Source organism: Pagrus major, chromosome 13 (assembly GCF_040436345.1).
Source record: "Pagrus major chromosome 13, Pma_NU_1.0".
Taxonomy (NCBI): Eukaryota; Metazoa; Chordata; class Actinopteri; order Spariformes; family Sparidae; genus Pagrus; species Pagrus major.
The window spans coordinates 4,700,523-4,724,084 of NC_133227.1; the positions used below are offsets into that span (position 1 = coordinate 4,700,523).

The following is a 23,562-nucleotide window of genomic DNA, read 5'->3' on the forward strand; positions in this document are numbered from 1 at the left end:
AACTGCGTGATTGAAGAGGAGTGAAAATAATCAGAATGTCTTCTCCTTGCAGCTCCTTGTTTTTCTCACTGCTGTGAACTCCTTCCAGCTCCTCTGGGGGAAACGATGACAGCTGCCGCCTGTTCAGTAACAGCTACCTTAATTGTGCTATGGCACTGTTTCCAATGGGGAGACCAGAGTTAATTCCTGTTTGAGCACAGAAACAGTTTGGTTTGGGCCCGGCCAAGCGTGAAACACTTTGAACCCGTTACGTTTTAATTGGCCCTGCCCCATGGGGGATTGAAGTGTGTTATTGAGTTTGTGGGTACTGATTCCATGCAGTCAGCCGGTAGCACATGATCGTAGGACACCAAAGTGCTCAGTTCTCTGAGTGGAGCTGCTTGTGCAATCAACTGATATCTCTGTCCTTTATCGCTGGAGCTCAAAATAGCTTGCAAAAAACTATATTTCATGTCTCCAGAGAATGTGATTGTGCTTCAACTTTAGGATCACTGCTCAAAATTGCGCTGTTTTTCATCAGGAATGGAAAACCTCACGGTAAGAAGAGTTTTATTTACATATGGTTCGGTAGAATTTGTCATTCAATAGATCTGAGTTAAAAGAGAGGGGAGTTTGAGAGAGGAGTGAAAAAATGTGGCTCAATGTGTTCTCTTTGATGCCAGAAAGTGTTTGTGTCGCTTGTGCATTATGCCACTTTTTTTTCTTTCAGTAAATTCCTTAATTTTCTCTGAGAATTTCTTTGTTCCCTGATGAAAAATGCAAGAATCAACTTCTAATAGTCCTGCCAACTGTCCTGTCCTGTCCCTCAGCCAGAACAATGGCGCGAGATTATGAACAAGAAGATGCGCTTCCCTCCGGAGCTCATCTCTGCCATTCAGGAAGGGAAAACAGAGCTGCTGTCTGGACTGCTGAAGACCGGGGATGGCATCATCCGCCAGCTGGATGAGTCTGAGGACCGGCAGTGGAGGGAAGCCCTCAACCTGTCCATCCGCCTGGGCAGCGAGGATTGTATGGACGCCCTCCTGCAGGGGGTCAAGTTTGACTTCCGGCAGATCCACGAGGCCCTGCTTGTCGCCGTTGACACCAACCAGCCCAGAGTGGTGAAGCGTCTGCTGGACCGCCTTGACCAGGAGAAAGGCAACAAGATGGACGTGCGCTCCTTCTCTCAGGCCATCTTCGATAGCTCCATTGACAACTCCCAGTTTGCCCCTGGCGTCACTCCTCTGACGTTAGCCTGCCAGAAAGACCTGTATGAAATAGTCACCATGCTCACCCAAAAAGGTCACATCATCCCATGGCCTCATAAGATATCCTGTGCCTGTCTGGAGTGTCGCAACGGCCGGCAGTACGACCTGCTCAAGTTCTCCTTGTCTCGCATCAACACCTACCGTGGCATCGCCAGCCGTGCTTACCTTTCCGTCACCTCCGAAGATGCCATGCTCCAGGCTTTCGGTCTCAGCAGAGAGCTCCGCATGCTGTCACAGAAAGAGCCAGAGTTCAAGGTCTGATGGCATCTGTAGATATTGTTCCATTTTGTGTGTGGGTTGTTTCTTGACTCTGCTGTGGTGCCACTTTCTCCTGCAGCCTCAGTACCTGGGCCTGGAGCAGCTTTGTCAGGATTTTGCCGTTGAGTTGCTGGGCATGTGTCGCAACCAGTGCGAGGTGACCACCATCCTGAACAGCTGTGGAGAAGACAGCCAGGAATCCTTCGAGGAGCAGGCCTTCGAGAAGGGAATACCCAACCTGTCACGTCTGCGGCTCGCTGTCAACTACAACCAGAAGCAGGTAGGTACTAAATCCTTCTGTTAGCCAGAGATGAGTTAAAGAAGATGCATACTTGATCTATAATTTGTTTCTCCCTCTCTGTGGTTTTTGTGCAGTTTGTGGCCCATCCAATCTGCCAGCAGGTGCTGTCATCTATCTGGTGTGGGCACCTGGCAGGCTGGAGAGGCAGCCGCACGGTCTGGAAGCTGTTTGTCTCTGTGGGGATCTTCCTCACCATGCCTTTCCTCTGCCTCATCTACTGGATCGCACCCAGGTCGAAGGTGCAAAAATTGGCCTATGTAGAGAGAGTTTTCTTAATGTCATGAGAGATGTGTCTTGGCCCTGACAGATCACATTGTCTTTTGTGTTTTCACCAGGTAGGAAAGATACTAAAGATCCCTGTGATCAAGTTCCTCCTCCACTCAGCCTCCTATCTCTGGTTTCTCATCACGTTACTTGGAGAATCCATAACGATGGAGCTGTATCGAGACAAATTTGCTTCCCGGCAGCAGAACATCCTGCACAGCTCCTTCCACATGGTGTGGGTGGTTGGTAGGTTCACTCTGACTCCCTTCTATGATGTACAAATAGAAAACGGATGCCTGGAGGTGGTTTGAATCAGGTTTCAGGGTTTACATGATGCTTTCTCCTGTAGGATTCTTCTGGTATGAGTGTAAAGAAGTGTGGCTTGAAGGGTTGCGGAGCTACTTCCTGGACTGGTGGAACTGCTTGGACGTGATGGTGCTCAGCATGTACCTGGCGTCCTTTGCGATGCGTGTGCTCATCATGCTCAAAGGTTACTTCCTCTGCCTAGATCACAGCGGGGCAGAGGAGTGTTTCTACTTCACTCAGACTGGTGAGGAAATGATACCAGATCATTATTTCAGGATTGTTGCAGAAGAGCTCTTGATGCTGAACTGCTCTGTTCGGTTGTTTTGCAGTGCGTGAGGACTGGCATCAGGAGGACCCCCAGCTGATTGCAGAGGTGCTGTTTGCAGTGACCAGCATGTTGAGCTTCACACGTCTGGCGTACATCCTGCCAGCCCATGAGTCTCTGGGAACTCTGCAGATCTCCATAGGGAAGATGATCGATGACATGATGAGGTAACGGCTCTCTTCATTTTGCCCTTTGTATGAACATCTGCACACATATTGACAGAGCCAATGAGAATGTTTTTTCCTCTGTTTTTTTTAGATTCATGTTTATACTGATGATCATTGGAACAGCCTTCCTCTGTGGCATCAACAATGTCTACGTTCCCTATGTCATCTCTCCACATCTTGGCAGGTAAGAATATGGGATCTTCAGCTTCAGAGATGTTGTTGTTTCAGCTCAGGGATTCTCATACAAGCATTCGAGCATATCCACCAGTTCTCTAGTCGCCAATAAGAAGAGTTTTTTTTTTAAATGAACCCATCCCATTCAGAAGATACCTTGCTGGGCTGAAAAAAAGAGGTCCAAAAAATATATGCTGGTGACAAATGCTCTGGCCTTTTTCATGGAGGAGTGACATTTTGGCAAATTAGCTTTTTTCACTTCACTTGCTGAGATGAGAGGATCAACACCATTCTCATGGCTGTATGGTAAATATGAAGTTAGCTTAGCATGGAGACTGATGGCCAGTGATGGAGTGTAACTATTTACTTAATGACAGTACTTAAGTACAATTTCAGGGTACTTGACTTATTGCCATTTTCTGCTACTTCGTACTTCCACTCCGCTACATTTTGGAGGCAAATATTGTACTTTTGCTACACTACATTTACTTCATAGCTTAACTTACTTTGCAGATTGCAAGCTGCATCGGAGCCAAAGTGGTGCATTTTTAATTACTGGCATTTTAAAATTTGATTGGAAATCAGATTATAGAAACACTGATTCCAGTAATTTAGAAAAATGCCGAATATCCAATACGATAATCAGTTGACCCATAGTATACAGTGTACATGTGAATATATGAACAATTACTTTTACTTGTTGTTTTGATATCTAAGTACATTTATTGACAGAAAATTACTTCTGATACTTAAGTACAGTTAATATCAGATACTTAAAGACTTTTAATTAAAGTATTATTCACATGGGTTACTTTCACTTTTACCAAAGTCACATGTGAGCACAATATATTTACATTTACTCTTTGAGTACTTTATACAACACTGTTCACTGTGTTATATCATGTTTGTTTATACAAACATTTGACTTCTTGGAGTCTTTTCATCACTGTGAGGTTGCCAGGCAACAAGCGAAGACTCCAGGAAGTCTGTGTTTCCACCATAAGCCAATTTCCAAAATATCAACTATCCCCTCAGGCCTTCAGCCTTCAGCCTACATAAAACTTGTTCTATATTAGAGCTGGACAGACAAATCGCCTGGGTCAGTATTTCAGATGATATTAGCTCACTGCGTATAAACTGGTAGAGTATTAGAGTTATATGGAGTGTTTTTTTAAAATGTAAATGTCATTTTTAAATGTCAATATTAGTTTCAGAAATCCAGAACAATTTGGTATACATATCCTGCCACCCCAGAGGAGAACAGACTGTTTTGTGAGGCAAAATGGAGAATGAGCTTTATTTCCTGTTTTGCTATTCTCCCTACAAGGACATGTACCTTTTAATAAAATGTCCTTTATTAATGTTCATTTCTTTTAGCTGGATGATTGTAGGAAAACTTGAGTTGTGCTTCAGGAAGGGAACATTACTTTGTAGCAGATTTGATTTGCCAAGGCAGAATATTTTGTTTAAGACAAATAACCTGTAATTTTGTAATGGAATTAAATGTATTGACATGTTTGACCACTGCAACTGTGCTTTTGGTCCGTCAAATCATGCAATTTTTTTCCCTAAAGAAAAAAATCTCTCTTTCATTTTCCTTGTTCATCCTTCTTGTTTTGAATCTAAACAACAGGCTCTCTTTACTTTGTCGTCCAAGCATGAAGAAAAGGCTGTGAGATGCACCCACAAATCTTATCTCACAAAATCATGAATACGAAATAACATCTCAAGATGAGAAGTCATGTCACAGTACTTTTTTTTCAAGATGAGAGAATGAAATTAATGGCTGCTGAAAATAAGCGTATTCAATACAAATCCTCAAGGTTTGTTAAAACATGTGTCGTGACACTCTCCTCTCCACTCTCCAGGTTTAATGAGACGTTCCACTTCTTATTCTGGACCATGTTCGGTGTGGCCAACCAGGACTACGTGGACATGCCGCAGTATGTGTTGGCAGAGTTTGTAGGAAGGATTCTCTACGGCATCTTCACGCTCGTCATCGTCATCGTCCTGCTCAACATGCTCATTGCTATGATCACCAACTCCTTTCAGAAAATTGAGGTAACGACATGTTTTCACAACACTCCTGCAATAAAAGCAGAAACCTGAGACTAATTTTCTTTATTTCAGGATGATGCAGATGTTGAGTGGAAGTTTGCAAGGTCAAAGCTGTACCTCAGTTACTTCAAAGAGGGCCTCACCATGCCTGTGCCCTTTAATATTATCCCCTCACCCAAAGCTGTCTTTTACTTGTTAAGGTGAGCTCTAAAACAAAGCATGACCTGCAAAGACATATCATTGTTTATCTATATACTTAATTATTGATTTTAAATTCTGTTCCAGGGGTGTCTTTAGACGACTCTGCTGCTGCTTCAACTGTAATCCTGAGGAAAAATATCCTCCAATAACCTCTATGGTAAGTGTCTGTTACAGGAGCTGGAGAGACTGTAGTAAGAATAATCTTCTAGATTTCAGAAGTACTGTGCACTTAAATGCTAAATGTGTGTTTTAAGAACAAAGGTAATGGATCCGAAGAAAGCCAGTTACCTTATCGGCAGCAGGTGACCAGAGCTCTGGTGCAGCGCTACATTGAGTCGGCTCGCAGGGAGTTTGAGGAGACCAAGAGGAAAGGTAACTTTGACTCTAACGCAAATCTGTCAGCGCTGAAGAGTCAGACAGTAATGCAGTATAGTCCTGGTCTGTTACACCTCACACACTGTCTCTCCTCCATCGCTGTAGTCTTTCTCTTCTACTGGCTATCTCATAAAAAATTTAAAATTATAAATGATATAAATGTTATGCTTTTGAGTGGTTTGGAGTCATGTTTTAGGATTGTGATACAGTGAGTAGTGTTTAATATTCAATTAATAAGAAATAAAAAAACAGATTAAGAAATTGTGTTAAATGTATAAATGCACAAACATCATTAAATTTTTTCTAAAGTATTGACTGATCCACCTGAAAAACCTGTAGATACCGAATAGAATTATTTATTATTTAAGCGCCTGCGTGCCGTGTTGTGATTGGAGTATCCTCTTTCCTCAGATATCGGTAATCGGATTACTGAGCTGAGCAAAGCGGTCGTCAGGATTCACAGTGATATGAAAGTGGTTCAGCAGCTTCTGACGGATGATAGGCACAATGGATGCAACGATGCGTTGAACAAGGATGGCTCTTCTGTACTAGGAAAATACATCATAGGTGCCAAGAACAATTTCAGAGGTTTTACCGACAGACAAGAAGACAACACACCACTTAAAGTGACTGTGCATCATGGAGAGGAAGGAGCGGATAAAGAAAAGGTTGACTCAGATGTACAACAGGAGTCAGACGCACAGCCGAATCAGGAGGGTGAATGTGGAACAGATGGATCAAAGCAGGTAACAGACTGTGATGTGGTGAAAATGGAGGAAGGCAGAGCTACAGCAGAGCTGGGAGATCATAAGGAAGCTGAGAAAAAAGAGCAGGTGGAAGCAGACAAAAATGAAAATACTGACAATAAAGTGAAAGAGGAGGAGGTGGTGGCAGGGACAAGTTTTAATAATGTAGGAGAAAAGGTAAAAGCCGAGGACACACAGGTTGAGGCAGTAAAACAAGCGGGAGGAGAGACACTCAGAGGGGCAAAGGTGGGTGAAAAGCACACAGAGACGCCTCCCAAGCAAGCTGAAAGCATCAAAGTCAACAATGAGAAGACAGACACAAAGAGTGTATCAAACAAGTTCAAAGACATAGAGCTGCAGGAAAAGAAAGTCGACGCAAAATGGATGAAGGGTAGAAAGGTTGAGCATAATGTAGCAGAGAAGTGTGGCGTCAGGGAGAGCAGTGACAAACCAGGAGCCAAGAAAACCATTCCCTCTCCGACAGGCAGCAGCAGCTCCCAGGACACAGGCTTTGGTTCTCAGGAGGGAGAGGGCTCGATAGATGGAGTGCTAGTGAGACCGTAACCTTGGTGTGTTTTCCCATGTCAAGGACCGCACTGACATTTACAGGGATCGGCCCTTTAATCACCCCATTCAATATCTGACAATAGGGTTTGTTTTAGGGCTGCAGTTAATCATTGACAATTTGGAGATTTTTCTCCAGCTTCATAATTTTGGCTCTGTTACTGACAGAGCTTGATGATACTGATGTCCGTCAGTCTGGCCATCCGAAAAGTTGGTCCAAAGCAACACATTTCAGCTACAGCCCAGATTGCCATAATTATTTTCCTCTATGAATTATTCTGTGATTTTTACGAGCCCTTGACGAGCCCTCTTGTCTGGAGACAGATACTTCCAGGAATTTCTAAACGAGGCAGAGGAGGGCCGGTCTTAGCAAGAAAAGCAGTAGGACTCATTAATGCATCTCTCAGTTTCCAGTTGGGCTATGCTAAGCTAAGCAACTGCTAGCTATAGCTTCATATTTGCTGTGCAGACATTAGAGTGGTAACTTTCCACCAAAAAAAAGGTTGTACAGTTCCTTTAATCTCAATCACTGATACTGTCAGAAACTTCTCATGTAGTGTAGTCAATCAGGGTGCAAAAACCTGTTGCTTTCTGGCTTATTCCACTCACATTCACATTGTTTCATTGGTCAGTCGAGTGAGGCAAGTGTGGCAGGCGCTAGTTGCACTGCTGCTTTGTGCTGGGTGTCACTCTACTCACAGCCATTTTCTAAAGCCTCTGTTGGTCTTTCTGTTTTCTCTTAATAGCCTCGTGTTCAGTGAAACAAATAAAACATTTGTAAATAGACTTGTTTCCCTGTCTCTGTTGACTAAGGTTATAACGTTGTGCTTGTTTGAACGCTTTAATGTGTCTTTTCAGTAGACAGCAGACCTACAGCCTGCTACTGTGTGACAGTGCAGGTCTCAGCTTGTTTCACACATGCTCCTCCCATGAGGTCGCATGCATGAACACACCAGTTCATTAATTCATCACCTGCATCATCACCTGTCCCAAGACACAACACATCCAGACGCCTGCACTGGAAAAACAGCTTGGCATGTAGGCTTTTGTTGCAAAATTGATGCCATGACCATATTAACCTTCATTTTTGTTTTTTTGAGCTTCTTCTGTTCTCCTGATCTGCCAGCTTCACCAGAGAATTAAAACATACTTTATGTTTTCTGACACAAAAGCCTCACAATATTATTCACGGGTAAAAAAAATTGTTTTGCAAGCACAGGCATGAGCATCCCCAGTGACAGACATACTTAATTTCCCTGCCTCTCATTTCCTGATAAACAATATTAAGAACAGCATGCTGACTACTTACCCATTCTTATTTTGCCAATTTTCTCTCTGGAAGTAGATATTTTACATTAGTAAATATAAAGAAATATGCTGTTCTTGCCTCAATAAATGCACGTCTAAATGTATTTAATAACAAAGTATACATAACCATGGTCAGGTTTTGAGGTAGTCTTGATAATTGTGAAAAAATTAATGAGACTTGTTAAAAATGATTGTACAAGTTTAATTTTCCACTCATCTAAAAATACAATCATGAAGTTCATTAATGTGACCCACATCTTACAAAACTGCATTGATAAAAAACAAAGGACAAATATTAATTCCTTGCACACTATTAATTCTATACAAACATGCATACAAAATTCATGATAAAAACCCAGAAAATATTAAATAAGCACCAGAGGGATTTGTGACTTTCAGCGGCATATGTAAAACACATTATGACATCATATACAAATAAAAAGAACCAGGTGTATATGCTGGTGGATGAGGGGAAGTGTGTTTGAGTGAATGACACTTCATTTATGAACCACACATCAGGCACTCATCTCTGTTTGCTAATGAGCAGACCATGGCGGCAGTGTTGCGCTCTTTGGTCTCCTCCTCACTCTTGGTTGTCTGGGTCTCCTTTAGCTGCTCCTTGTTCAGGGTGAACTGAATGGGGTTGGCAGCAGGCTTCGTCCGCAGGTAGTACATGCCAGTTTTCAGGCCCTGCACAGGAAAAGAAGGCAGGTTATCATTATGATGCAGTTTCTTGGCGCTATGGTGCATCAAACATGCAATCCCTGAGTCTTGACTTACCAACTTCCACCCATAGAAGTGCATGCTGGTCAGTTTGCCATAGTTTGGCTCAGCAATGTGGATGTTCAGGGACTGGCTCTGGTCAATGTAGGCGCCACGATCTGCTGCCATCTTGAGGACGGTCTTCTGGGAGATTTCCCACACAGTTTTATACAGCTGCTTCAGATCATCAGGGATCTCCTCAATATCCTGTGGACAAGTCAAGACATGTTTTAATCATCAAAACGTTGCTCATTTTAAATTATAGTGGCAGTAATTTAATCAATTTGACTCTGTACCTGGATGGACCCGTTCTGAGCAATCAGCTGGTTCTTCATTTCATCACTCCACAGTCCTCTCTCTGTGAGGTCCTTCAGCAGGTGAGGATTTACAATCTTTGGCAGAGATGGAAAACACACTCAGCAACAGGGCTTTAACTAAAGATTTTCTTCTTTGACGATTAACTTGCTGATTATTTTCACAATTAATTGATTAACCTTCTGGTTTAAAATGTCAACAAATTGTAAAAGATGCTCATCACAATTTTCCAGAGCCTTAAATGACGTCTTCAAATCCGATCTTTGGTTCAACCAACAATCCAAAATTCTAAGACTCTTCATTGACTGATAAAGTAGTTAGTTTCGTTCAAAAGCAGCAAATCTTTATGTTCAAGAACCTGGAACCAACAAATGTTTGACCATTCTGCTTGAAAAATGACTTAAACAAGTCATTAATTATGAAAATAGCACCTTGTTTCCTTTTGATAGACTACTCAATTAATTAACGAACTGTAACAGCTCTTCTAGGTGACAATTTGTTCTTTGGACACACTATTTTGGAGACACAGCGACTTCATTCAGTGCTGACCTGGAACTCTCCTGAGAGCACCCTGCGGGTGTAGATGTTGCTGGTGTAAGCCTCAATGGACTCGTTGTTTCCCAGAATCTGAGCAGTGGAAGCAGTGGGCATGGGGGCCAAGAGCAGACTGTTCCTCACACCATGCCTGAGGACACACAAGGGCAATGAAGAAGCTGAATCAAGGATGAGCTACCTTCTCCACATACATTATATATGACCTGAGAAGCATCAACAACAAGAAAGACATTCAGGAAGACTTACTTGGCAATTTTCTCCTTCAGTGCTTTCCAGTCCAACAAATCAGTTGGAGTTTTATCCCACATGTCATACTGAAGGATCTGGAAAACAAAATTAGTTAGGATCTGATCCCAAACTGATAAACTGTACCTCAGGATGGATTTGAGACATTGTGAAATCTACTCACCCCCTTGCTCACAGGAGAGCCGGCATAGGTTTCATAAGTGCCGAGCTCAGCTGCCAGGTCACAGCTAGCCTCTAGGGAAGCATAGTAGATTGTCTCGAAGATCTGAATGTTGAGCAGTTGGGCCTCTGGGCTTTCAAATGGATAACGCATAAGGATGAAGGCATCAGCCAGACCCTGCACACCGATTCCAATTGGCCTGTGGCGCATGTTCGACCTTTCAGCCTGTAAAGCAGGAGAGAGGAGCCATTTGTTAACACAGAGCACATAAGACCCAGCTGCATGGTCGGCAGAGAAGCAACACTCGAGAAGAAAACAAACCTCAGGCACTGGGTAGTAGTTAATGTCAATAATCTTATTGAGGTTCTTGACAATGACTTTGGTGACAGATGCAAGCTTTTTGAAGTCAAAGGTCCTTTCTGGGGTGACATACATGTTGAGGGCAATGGATGCCAGGTTACACACAGCAACCTGCGAACAAACCACATTGAAAAAGAGCATTTAGAATGACAATATAATGGATTATAACATTACAGAAAAAAACTATAGGTTGTAAAATAATATCTCCTGGCCCTCACCTCATCTTTGCTTGTATACTCTACGATCTCTGTGCAAAGATTGCTGGATTTGATGGTGCCCAGATTCTGCTGGTTGCTCTTCCTGTTGCAGGCATCCTTGTACAGCATGTATGGCGTACCGGTTTCAGTTTGAGACTCAATGATGGCGTACCACACCTGCTGAGCCTTCACCACACGTCGAGCCCTGCCCTCCTTTTCATATCTGAGGATAAACAGAAGGCATGGGAGGGTCAGCACTGAGAAATGAGTAATTTGTTAAGAACAGAGTTTGGTGTGCTGCTCTTACCGAGTGTAGAGCTGCTCAAACTCCTCTCCCCAACACTCCTCTAACCCGGGACATTCACTGGGACACAATAGAGACCAGTCCTACAAGAGCAGGAGAGAAGCAATAAGTTTCCCCCAAAACCAGCAGAAAAGATAACATTCATATAGCTTACTTCAGACTGTAACCTATTAAAGATTTCCGACAAAATTCACCTGATTGCTTTCCACTCGTTTCATAAAGAGGTCTGGGATCCACATGGCAAAGAACAGGTCTCTGGCCCTCTGCTCATCTTTACCTGTGTTCTTCTTCAACTCCAAGAAGTCAAAGACATCGAAATGCCACGGCTCCAGGTACACAGCGAAGGCTCCAGGTCTCTGAATAAGCGAAAGGAGAGCAGGGTGAATTAACGTACTACCTGAAATGTCAATAACATCATGCTCTGTTATAGTTTGTCTTAGTAAATCTTCTAAATCTTTACCTTGTTTCCACCTTGGTCCACATAGCGTGCTGTGTTGTTGTAGACTCGAAGCATAGGTACCAGTCCATTGGAGTTACCATTTGTCTGAAAAACAAGAACCACAGTAAGTAATACAAAAAATGACACAGATTTTAATCCCTGTTTGATTTTAATCTCTGCATATTTAACTCACCCCAGCAATATAGCTGCCTGTTGCTCTGATACAGCTCACTGCCAGTCCAATACCTCCAGCTGATTTGGAGATGAGGGCGCACTGCTTCAGTGTGTCGTAAATACCCTCGATGCTGTCGTCCTTCATGGCTAGCAAGAAACAACTGTAAAACACCCACAAATCAAATTAGGAAAAAAATGTAAAAGAAAGCATCATAGATGTGGTTCACTTTGCTCAGTGTCCTCACCTGGACAGCTGTGGCCTGTTGGTGCCTGCATTGAACAGAGTAGGTGAGGCGTGGGTGAACCACTTCTCTGACAGCAAGTTGTAGGTCTCAATGGCTGCATCAATGTCTCCCTTGTGAATCCCGACCGCCACTCTCATGAGCATGTGCTGGGGCCTCTCAGCAACTACAGAAAGACATACATTAGCAATGAATCCATCAATTCATGAATTAATACATTGTTTAACAAATAACTTGTGACAGTGAGTCTCTGCGCCCATAAACATGCTTTTCAACTCTTACCTTTGCCATTAATCTTCAACAAATACGACCGCTCAAGAGTCTGTTCAAGCAAAAGGATGAATTAGATATACACTCCAAAGAACCTGCGTGAGATGTATAAATGTCAAATGAAATTAAAAAATGACCTTAAAGCCAAAGAAGTTGTAAGAGAAGTCTCTGTCGTAAATGATGGCAGAGTTGAGGCGCTGCAAAGACCAGAGAATATCATGTTAAAAATAATGCTCAACAGTGATATCAAATTTGAAAACATGCACAAAATATATCATCAAATGTGACTTACAGCCTTGTTTTCCATGATGATGTCGAGGGTCTCCTTGGAGATCATAGGAGAATGACGTTTATTTAACGGGTTCACATAGTTGTATAGGTCTTCCATCACATCTGCAAAAGCAGAAAGGAATGAAGTGTAATATTAGTAACAATAATTAAACCACTTCAACAATGTACAATAATTCATGCCTTCACCAACACTATAAAAAACAATACACATAGTAATACAAAAATTATAGGGGGAAGGATCAAGGGTGCTTTTTCACAGCCAGTGCCATATATTTACAAAGAATACTGCACAAGGTCAATATTGTCTAGCGCATTAATGCTGTTATTTAATTTCAATACAAAGTAGCATAGATATAGATGTATAATAGATTAATAACATACACAAAAGTCACACAGCTTGCAATAGAGCAGTAACTTCAAACTTGCACTCACCGCTGAATACTTTCTTGGTCTCTTTGTGCAGGTTCGACACAGCGATTCGTGCGGCCAAGAGTGCATAGTCGGGATGTTTGGTGGTGAGGGTGGCTGCTGTCTCTGCTGCCAGAGTGTCCAGCTCCACGGTGGTGACTCCACTGTACAGACCCTGGATCACCTTCATTGTAATCTGAGCCTGCGGAAACAGATATAAAGGATTATAGTAGAATATCTCTAAATTTTGAATGTGCCAACAGTGTCACTCCATTGGTTGATGTGTCTTTTCTTTTCTTTTTTTAAATGTTGGTGGATAACTTTAAAGTGGTTTGAACTTACAGGGTCCACAAAGTCACTGTTGAGCCCATAGCAAAGCTTCTGGATGCGAGATGTGATTTTATCAAAAGTGACTGCCTCCTGACGTCCATCTGAAATACAAAAATATAACTTCATTAGTCCTCAAAATGGATCAATTTCTGATATCAATTCTCAGGAGATATAATGAATAAAACTGCAGTAGTGACCACTCAGGAAATATCACTGCTATAGATGTAAATTTGATTCCCTCCAATGATCAATTAAGAGGGTTGCACACGCACTGAACACCTGTCTAACCAGCTATTATAACAACAATAGGGAGGCACCTTGCTGCTTCGCGCCAATACCACAGATACCAACACATGACTATAATAACCCTTATCTTACACACACCTTATAGAGGAAGTTTGCCAACGACTTTACTTTGCAAAAAAACTGGGGAGGGAAAGTTTAAACGTCGAAAGCTAGAGAGCAAAACTGGGTCAACAAGCATAAACATTCATTAAAGCCTCGGCTGTGTCGCCTCCATTTGTTGTATGTCATATAAAAGACAAAACAGTGTCGAGCAACAGAGAAAAGGCTTTTGTCCTGTCATAACTCAAGTCTTTGTTTGGTGTCTCAACGGAAACACAGCAAACAAAGAAACAACAAGCACATTTTAATATGAATGCAACTGAGCTGTAGGTTTAACTGTGGTATTTATTTGTAATATTAACATTTATAGCAGCTTACAGACGCATTATAACCGTTTTTTAGGACCTTTACATCACCTCCAGCATTATCCGACAGTATTTCACAGGAAGAATAATAAAGTTACATACCTCGTTTAATGACATGCATGTTGGCAACAAAGCAGCAGGGTTCCTGAGTCAGCAGTTGTCGGTGTTATCTTCTCAGCTGGACGCTTAAAATAAGCGGATAAAATGTAGTTTGTTCTTGCACTGTATTACACTGTGAGGACAGCCGGCTTTCTCAGTTGAATCTCAAACTGAGGGCGCCAACAACTCACAGGCCAGTTACACTGCATTGTGACAGCGGCTCAGCCAATCAGAGGAGACTCCAACACGCGTCCGAGCCAATCACAATCCACGACACGGTCCCCTTACAGCTTCCGGTCGTCGTTTCTGGGTGAATTCTGGCGGGATATTTACCAAACAACAGGTTTAGTAAGATGTAATTATCAGTTTTGTTTCAGCCCCAGGACTGTACTGTTTTGTTGGAAAATAGAGCGCATAATAAGGCGAGAAACAACCACATATGAACGTCACTAAAGTTATAAACAAGTCGAGACATACATTAATACAATTTGTATGTTATATTAATGAGCTTTAGAGTTAAAGTTTAAAGTTCTGCAATATGGGTGACATTCATAATAATTATAATCATCAGCCAATTTCAGTAGTATTTTTTTTTTTTTTTTTAAAGTTGCACATAAAACAATTAAGTTTGCTAACTAAATTATGAGTATTATAAAAAAAAAAAAACACAAGAAAACACTGCAGTGTACACAAAAGTTTGGAGACACCTTGTCATTTAATGTTTGTCTTCATTTTTTTCTTCTTTTTTTATCATCGTTACTATTACGTAGTAAATAAGTAAGTGCGAATAAGTGTTTTATATTCTGGATTTTTCAATTTTTTCAATTTGACCAATCAGTTTTTCCCCTTCACGATCCAGTCTGATCAGTAAGTCTTTGTAAATATCTCTGTGTAAATGTAAAAAAACATCCTCTCTGGGACAAATCAGCAGAACATATAACGCTAAGCACAGCTGGTCTGACATTTGTCTTTAAAGACGAGCTGATACATGAAGTCACAGCTGTACTGTTTGACCTACATTTCAGAGCTTTATTTTGAAAAAAAAAAAAAAAAAAGCCACACAAGACCGGATGTGACCCTCTTTGGTTTGTTGCTAATGCTAATGGACCCGGAACGGTAAGGCAGCACTCCGAAGATGGCCGGGGTGTTTGAGGTGGAGGTTGATGGTGTAGAGCACGACCATGGACTGGAGCATCACAATGAACCGAACCAGGTGAGAGTACTTCCCCACGACGAGATATTGTAACAGATACAACAGATGAGGGGTTATTATTTACTGGGATGCTAGCTGCCAACTCGGAACTCTGTTTTAGCTAGCCTAGCTACTGCTCACGGGTTTAGCCTACCGTAAGCAGTTAGCCACCTTGTAGCCATCTGTTACCAAGCAGAGGAATGGTGTCCGGAGAAAATGCATTGTGCATTGAATGTATACGATCGACAAGACATCAGTGCAGGCGAGAAACGCCCTGGGGGCCATTTAGCGATGCTAAGCTAGCTAGCCGGCTTACGTTCAGCTGGCTAAAGTAGCTCAGGTGTTATTTAAAAATAATAATAATAATAATAAAGTTAGCATTAACACGAGCATTTCCGCACGCGTATGTTCAGTGCTATGTTTAGAAATGTCTGATAGCTCGATCTATTAACGCTACAAATAACGCTGATGTGGCTGATCGGGTCAAAGGTCACTTATTGTCCTTCCTGTGCTTAAGGCCAAGTGGTTCATCACTATCAAGACAGTGAAGGCAATCAAACCACTTCCTTTGACATTTCAGTGTTCAGGTCTAACCAAACCTTAATGTCAAACAGGTGCTCACAGTGTGCCAGACACCACAGAGTGAACTGCTGTGAGTGTTACAGTTTGTAATGTGAGGCGTAATTACTAAATGTGCAGCACAGGCAGAATATCTGCTTGACTGGCATCACAACAGGCTGACAAAATACACATTAGATCCTTGTGTTTAGTTCACTGATGATTTAAGTGTATGTGGTTTGAGTGGAGATCTGAATCTCGTAGGTGACTTGATGTTCCCTGTTCTCTCCTGCCTCTTACTGTAAAGTGATGAAAGAACTTAAAAGTACTCGGAAATGTATTAATCTGCTGAACGAAAATACATAATTTTTAATCAAACATGGAACAAGGCATTTCACTTACATGTCAACAGCATGGATTATTATCTCGTCCTACTATTGCCTATTGTATTAACATTTAAAATGATGGATGTGAATGATGGTGTACTGTGGTGTACAGGAGGTGTTATTTGAGTAAGAACTCGTTGTGAACCCTTAGCAGGATACATGTTAATGTAGTCCCCTCCAGCCTTAATTTATTTGCCTTTTTGGCAAATGGGAAACTCCAATAACCAAAGAGCATTGCATCAGTTCTTGCTGCCGGCTCATAATTTCAATCATGTAAAGTAGCTAGACAAGCCCATCAACTTAAAGAGGGTGTAACTGCTAAACACACATAGTGCATGTTAATTACTTCTTACAAAGAAAATTTTTGCCTTGTCCAGCTTTGACGAACATGTGTTTAATTTTGCCACTCACCCAAGGTTAAATGTTTTAATTCAAATAGTTCTTTTAGCGTCTCTGTAATTGGTATGCAATGTAAGATCTAGGGCTTTAAGGCCAACTGTGTGAGAGGTGATGCTCAACACAGCAATTTGGTGCTGGTTGTTGTTTTAATAAGCAGTCCCGACAATAAAAAAAAAAAAAAACTCGTTAGTTATTAGTAAATCTGGGTCAGTAGAACAAATTATATTATTGTGTCAGCTACACTAAGAGTAGTTTGATGTGTGTAGTTTTCCCTTAAAATACGTTGTGAAAGATGTTTTTTTTTTGTTTTACAGTAATAGTCATTATTTTGTCTTTTCCTTTCTTTAGTTTGATGTGTCGAAGCTTTCACCAGAGGAGAAGTGGAGGTAAGTACTTTTTTTTAAAAATTTATATTATGATTATTTTCTCTCGAATATGCTTTCAGACAGAAAAAACAAACAGTTCACAGTCATAGCCATTAGGAGACACCAGTGTATAGAGCTGTACAATGCACCTTTAAGGACACGCCTATCCTGCATTGCTATGAAACAACAAATACTTTGTCTCTTAGCTACATAACATGGTTGAGTATGTTCTTCTTTTTCCGCAGGGTGGAGCATGCAAAAATGCATGCCAAACACAAAGGCCATGAGGCCATGCACGCAGAGATGGTGCTCATCCTCATAGTGACCCTTGTCGTCGCCCAGCTAGTCCTCGTGCAGTGGAAACAGAGACATCCAAAGTCATACAATGTAAGACCCAAAAGATGTGCAAGCAAAATATTTTGGAAAGTTGAAGAATATCACGTGAAAAAACATTCTGAACATTCTTCTAGCACAGCTTTGGCCCTGACAAGTCTGCATATTCTTATATTTTCCATCTATGTGGCAGCACATGACTGTATCAATACATGCCTTCTCAAATAAGGAGAAATCGGGTGTATTCTTTCTTGTCCCAAACTATCCAAATATGAGATGTTGTCAGTGGTGTCTCTATTTTTGTCTGATGATGTTTTGTCCCTTCTGTACATGTATCTCCTAACATGTACACTCTCTCTGCTGTCTTGTAGCTGGTGACTCTGTTCCAGATGTGGGTAGTTCCTCTCTACTTCACTACCAAACTTCACTGGTGGAGGTTCCTGTCCACCTGGTTTATCTTCTCTGTCATCACAGCGTACATTTCCTACCGTGCCACTCGCAAGCCACTGGCCTGCACCACACCGAGGTATAACCATCATTCACACATGACCATACCCTATAAATTAAAGGATCTGCCTTTTTATTAATAACATATTTCTTCTTGTTGACTGCTGTAGGTTGGTGTATAAGTGGTTTCTCCTTCTCTACAAGATCAGCTACGCCACAGGAATAGTTGGCTACAGTGTCGTCATGTTTACACTTTTTGGTATAAACCTAATATTCAGGTATGTATTATCAGTTCAGTATCAACCATACCTCAACCATAACCCCCAAATTTGGTGAATATTAGCTCACACCGTTGAAAAGAAAAACCTCAAACTTGAGGCTGCTGTAGACTTTCCCTTTTAGGATTTCTTCCTGGTCTCTGTCCCACATGTAGCATTCCATTTTTCTTTACTTTCTGTCTCATGGGGTTTACATAATCCATAGCTGAACTCTAGGGATTCTATGTATTTAAGGTTAAACTCTGGTCGTACGACATGAAAGTAAATATCACATGACGCGTTTAAAAATACCATGTCACAGTGGATATTATCACTCACAATGACGTTAAAACATGCGTAGTTATTAGAGGAACTTCCGTTTAGATGAGGAAATGACAATGTTTCTCCTGTCAGTTCCTAACGGTCAGAGAGGGAGATGAGAAAAAACGTTTTCTAACTCTTTATATTAGGGAACACATACTAACCGTTAACTAGTTACTCATTAGACTGCATATTAGTAGTATACTGGCTTTTTATTAGTTAGTAGTTTAACACTTACTAACCCACACAGGTTCTACTAGTGAATCAGGTATTAGGTATTAAGTAGATAAGTAGATAATAACACTTATTTAAGACACTATAGACACTTGTAGTTTGTATTTTGTTACAAAAAATAGACTATGAAGTGTTAATGAGAGAAAATATTCTTGTGGTTCTACCAGATTATGAAGCTTATACTAAGCAAAGCAAATTAAGATCATAATTCATGTCCAACAACTTCCATATATGTTATATCAATAAACCTTAATTAGGAGGTTATTGAGGGCAAACTTTTAGTTAATGGTCTAGTAGCTGTAGAAAGAGATCTTGCAGCTGGATGATGACTAAGAATAAGCCAGTCTGTTCCTCATATGCATGCTAATAAGCACGTAGTTAATGGTTAATATGTTCCCTGACCTAAAGTGTTACAGAAAGCTTTTACGTTTTCTGCTTCAGGCACATCGTCTACAGGGACAGTGGAAACTGTTCACTGTAGTTTTTGCTTTTATGCCTGCGTTTTTAATATTGCGTTGTCGGTCACTTTTATTTCTTGACCAGGTCTTATTTGGAAAAGGAGGCTCTGTGCTAAAAATAAATGGTTGATTAAAAAACAAATATTTGACAGCTTTGGTTTGATTAAGATGTAATCCATCTGTGATTAGATTAAATCTGCAATCAGTCCACTGACTAAAGCCTCTGAAGGAACAAAGGGCTGGCTGTGACAGGTTCTGTAGCTACTGAGCAGACAGTTAACTTACTGACAAGGAACCTTTAACAGGATCTACTTTCATTTTTTTAACTAAACACACAGAAAATGCTACATATTTATCTTTTTTTTCAACAGTTAGTAGTTGACGTTACAGTGTGCTGGATTGTCTACCCTGCCTAAAGAGAAGTAGGCTAATAAGAAGGAATGTACATTAAAGCTTCCTATAATGCCGTTTTTCCCACTAGTACTTTTGGCCACACCGAGTCAAACTGAGCCGTGCTGATTTTCATTTCCATCAGTAGTTACACTGTGGTGAGTTGTGCTGAGACGCGGCAGCGATGAACCTGCTCCAGAGTAGGGCCAAGCTGTGCTTCCCCGCCTCCAAGCAGGCTCCGGTGACGTCTCGTGACTGTAGCCAACCCGTAACAAGCAAAATAAATGAAAAGTGTTTGTAACTGAATTAGCGGAGCCCCTTTGTTAGCGTTGATCCTTCAATAGTACTGTGGGGATTGGGTCAAGTGTGTCATTGGTTTAAGACGCACCTTTAAGCAGGTAGTCCAGGTGTGGTGGAAATGCAAAATCCCGGCCGCGCCCGGCTGCTGCGCCAAGTCAAACCGAGTAGAGCCAGGCCAGCAGATGTAATGGAAAAAAGCCAATTCATATTGTCTCCTAAAACATGTAAACTTTGCTGTAGGCTGAAAACAGAAAACACGCACATCTTTCATGAACTAAATAGAAGTTGATGTTGAACCCCAATTGAGCCATGATTCTCATGCCTTGTCTGTCCAGGATAAAGCCGGAGGATGCCATGGACTTCGGTGTTTCTCTACTATTCTACGGGCTGTACTACGGAGTCCTAGGAAGAGACTTCGCTGAGATGTGTGCAGACTTCATGGCTTCAACCGTTGGGGTGAGCGGACAGATTGCAGGCGCACTGTATGTTTCTGCGATGCCTGGAAGCTAAAATGCAATTTTGACTGTTTTCTTTCTCTTATTTTAGTATTACAGTGCATCCGGCATGCCAACCAAGCACCTCTCTGACAATATCTGTGCTGTGTGCGGTCAGCCAATCCTTGTAGACGTCAGCGAGGAGGGCATAATCGAGAACACGTACAGATTATCCTGCAACCATGTGTATCCTTCCTTATAAATACAGACACATTTTCTTGTTACCATCTCTCTCTCTCTTATCAGTGAAAAGGGAAGTTCAGTAGTCTGACGGAGCATTTTCATGTTTATTAAAATTATAGTCTGTGCTGGAACTGTACTGTGTACTCAGTCAGCAGCCCAAAGGGGAATTGGTAGAGTCCACTTGACCTTTATGTCAGACTGTTGATGTTTTGATAGTATGTTCATATGAACTGGCATCACTTCCCCCCATGATTATCTTCTGCTGCTTGCACACTGTAAATAACACGAAACCTTATTTGATGCCACAGAGATGTGTTTATACCTAGATTTATATTTTGTCTCCTACAACTTATTGTTAAGCTTGCTTGTTTTCTGTTTAGTTCCTTCAAACCTCCTCTTCTACAGCTGAATTTAATCACATCAAATTAAACCTACAAAACTTTTACTGCTAAGTATTAAGAAATGCATGCTGTGAGTAATAATGACAGAGCCCAAATCACACATCAGCAGCCCTAAATTATTGACTGATATAAATTTGTGACTGATATAACATTTATTGGCAGATAGGGAAAAAATCTTTCAAGACATGACAATAATGTAGGCTGCATTTAAGATTAATCTCACAGCTATTTTATATATATTAATGCTCAATATATTCTATATATTGTGTTGTCTGCCAGTGCAGAAACTGTGTTTGGTATTTAAACCAATTTATAAATTAATTTTCTGTCCTTACAAAGCATTAATTAGATCTTTTAAATACAACTATGTGTTTCTTTACATATGAATATTAATGGATTTTTACACCAGCGTAGTGTCTTTTTTGCCTTTGGTTAAATCAGGCCTTTAATGTTGATCATTCAGTCGATGCAGAATGGCTACAAATATAATAAGTTTCCATATTTCGACAATAAGCTGCCATTTGTCAGTATATGTTCGAACTGTTGCTCACATACTGCAGTGCCGAGCCTTAACTCCACACCCAGGTTCCATGAGTTCTGCATAAGAGGATGGTGTATCGTCGGAAAGAAGCAGATGTGCCCGTACTGCAAAGAGAAAGTGGATCTGAAGAGGATGTTCAGTAACCCGTATCCTTATGAGCTGTACCGCTCACATGTGATCTTAATCTGTTGTTGTTTCCTGTGCTGCATTATTTCACAACCTGTTTTGCCATCGATGTGTTCTTATGTGAATTTTGAAATATTGCATTACGAAATGTGCGTTTTGTGCAACATTTCAAGAGTTGGCTCCAAATTCTCTTGACAATTGGATGGAAACACGGCTAATGAGTCTGTTTGAGTCTGAATGTCCTAACAATTCCTGAGGTAATTTTTCTAATTTCAGAGATCATATATAGTAATGTGCAATGCGCAGCATGCACAAAAAATGTTGGCATGCAATAGAGGAGGACACGGGCATCATTGGACATTTCCCCAGGGGACATAGAGCCAACATTCAGGAAACCCAGTCATGCTCAGTTACAGTAGAAAAACAACTTTCTTGGAACAGACAGAGAGGAAGTTTCAGTAAAGTTTAGGTGGATTTTTCAGGCAGCTCATTGCAGGCTATTTGGAACGAGATATGAAACATTTATAGGTTATATGACAAGTTCCTGTTCCTTTTTTTGTGGTTCAGGGATTACACTTTAGTTGAAACTGTAACCTATGCAACACAAAAAAATAAATAATAGCCTTTAGAGAAACTGAAAGCAGTTTTCACCTCTTGTTGGTGTTAAACCAATTGTATGTGTTATTTAGGCTTCATATTTGCACCCACTACCCCTATTTAATAAACATGTTTGATTTCTGTTGAAGGTTTTTTTCCTTAACCTTTTTCTTTTCCAGCTGGGAGAGGCCACATGTCATGTATGGACAACTTTTAGACTGGCTTCGGTACTTGGTGGCCTGGCAGCCTGTTATTATTGGATTTGTGCAAGGTATCAACTACGTGCTGGGTTTGGAGTGACCCGCGATTGTCAGAAATGGACATACACACGCCATACGGAGAAGATATGCACTGGCTCAAAGGACTGAGGGCCTAACATTGAACTAAAACACCAATAAAAAGTGTCTATACGTTTTGTATATATTTATAGGCACACAATATCTGTATTTACGGTTTATTTGAATTTTATTGGTAATTTGAATTTGGATGTCTGTGTCAGTTTCCCAGGATTTGCTTCACACATCCTAATAATTGGTTTGTGCATCTTATGGCCTAGTAAAACGGTTGTCAAAAATCATTAGAGAGGTTCTTTTTACTAATTTATGTCTTAAATGTTTGTTAACACTTAGTTAAAGGATCTTGCTGGAGTTTTTCCTCCTCATGTCTGATGGCTATCACACATGAGTAATAAATATTGAATGAAAATCAACACAAGTAATCGCTCCCTGTGCTTCCAGTGTCCACAGATTCCTCTGGAGTCATTTTGCCACTGCTTCATTTAATGTGATCGCTCACAAGGCTGCTTGGCTTGCTCAACATTGACCCTATCATATTCTGAACTCAAATGACCTGAGAGAGTTTACTAAGCACAGACAGTTGTGCGTCATGTAAGAATCTCTTCTCACTTCGTCACCATGAGGAAAGAAGTGCTAACCGTATTCAAATGGAGGATTCCTCATACAGCGCTTGTTAAGATGGAACTTTTAATATTACCGCATTTTAAAATGCCCTAATTGTTTTCATAGACACTCATCCTTACCAACTGGCAAAACAGTTTTGTTTGTTTAGATCTTTATTCCTCACACTATAACTCATTACAATTGTATGATGTGATGTGGAATAATGTCACTATCTTCTTTTTCACCCACACAATTTGTGTGTAAAGGGGCAATTCTCCTAAATACAAAAATATGTAGCAATGATGATAGTTTTGGTTTGGCTATGCCAGCATGTTCATTTTACAAACAAAGTCCTTGTTGCTGTCGCTGTTGATATTTTTAAACCTCATTTTTCAGTGCTGTGAGTGCTACTAACAAAATTTAAAGGATAATTTCCCCCGAAAATGAAAAATCAGTCATTATGCACTCTCCCCCATGCTGATGAAAAGTCAGGTAAAGATTTGTAGTCCACAAAAAATTTCTGGA

The 23,562-nt window shown here is 41.0% G+C and overlaps 3 protein-coding genes across 3 annotated transcripts; 2 read left to right on the forward strand and 1 right to left on the reverse strand.

Moving 5' to 3' along the window:
• The first annotated feature begins 519 nt into the window (after window positions 1-519).
• LOC141007647 (short transient receptor potential channel 2-like) lies at window positions 520-6,986 on the forward strand. The gene is made up of 13 exons (XM_073480025.1): window positions 520-537; window positions 810-1,502; window positions 1,585-1,785; window positions 1,881-2,045; window positions 2,142-2,316; window positions 2,420-2,620; window positions 2,706-2,868; window positions 2,960-3,052; window positions 4,911-5,103; window positions 5,173-5,300; window positions 5,386-5,458; window positions 5,556-5,673; window positions 6,088-6,986. Exons 1-13 carry the CDS (start codon window positions 523-525, stop codon window positions 6,984-6,986), a joined length of 3,117 nt encoding a protein of 1,038 aa, XP_073336126.1. The 5' UTR covers window positions 520-522.
• A 1,486-nt stretch (window positions 6,987-8,472) lies between these two features.
• Window positions 8,473-14,350, reverse strand: LOC141007094 (ribonucleoside-diphosphate reductase large subunit). The gene is made up of 19 exons (XM_073479425.1): window positions 14,160-14,350; window positions 13,360-13,448; window positions 13,042-13,219; window positions 12,611-12,711; window positions 12,456-12,515; window positions 12,331-12,370; window positions 12,052-12,214; window positions 11,826-11,967; window positions 11,654-11,737; window positions 11,388-11,549; window positions 11,197-11,276; window positions 10,911-11,112; window positions 10,654-10,803; window positions 10,336-10,557; window positions 10,173-10,249; window positions 9,921-10,056; window positions 9,353-9,448; window positions 9,075-9,263; window positions 8,473-8,984 (listed from the first exon to the last, which is right to left on the reverse strand). Exons 1-19 carry the CDS (start codon window positions 14,176-14,178, stop codon window positions 8,796-8,798), a joined length of 2,379 nt encoding a protein of 792 aa, XP_073335526.1. The 5' UTR covers window positions 14,179-14,350; the 3' UTR covers window positions 8,473-8,795.
• Window positions 14,351-15,263: 913 nt separating this feature from the next.
• On the forward strand, window positions 15,264-22,852 carry rnf121 (ring finger protein 121). The gene is made up of 9 exons (XM_073479878.1): window positions 15,264-15,369; window positions 17,040-17,077; window positions 17,302-17,443; window positions 17,761-17,915; window positions 18,007-18,114; window positions 20,132-20,252; window positions 20,343-20,476; window positions 21,460-21,561; window positions 22,318-22,852. The coding sequence occupies exons 1-9, from the start codon at window positions 15,292-15,294 to the stop codon at window positions 22,436-22,438; spliced, it is 999 nt and encodes a 332-aa protein (XP_073335979.1). The 5' UTR covers window positions 15,264-15,291; the 3' UTR covers window positions 22,439-22,852.
• Window positions 22,853-23,562: the final 710 nt, after the last annotated feature.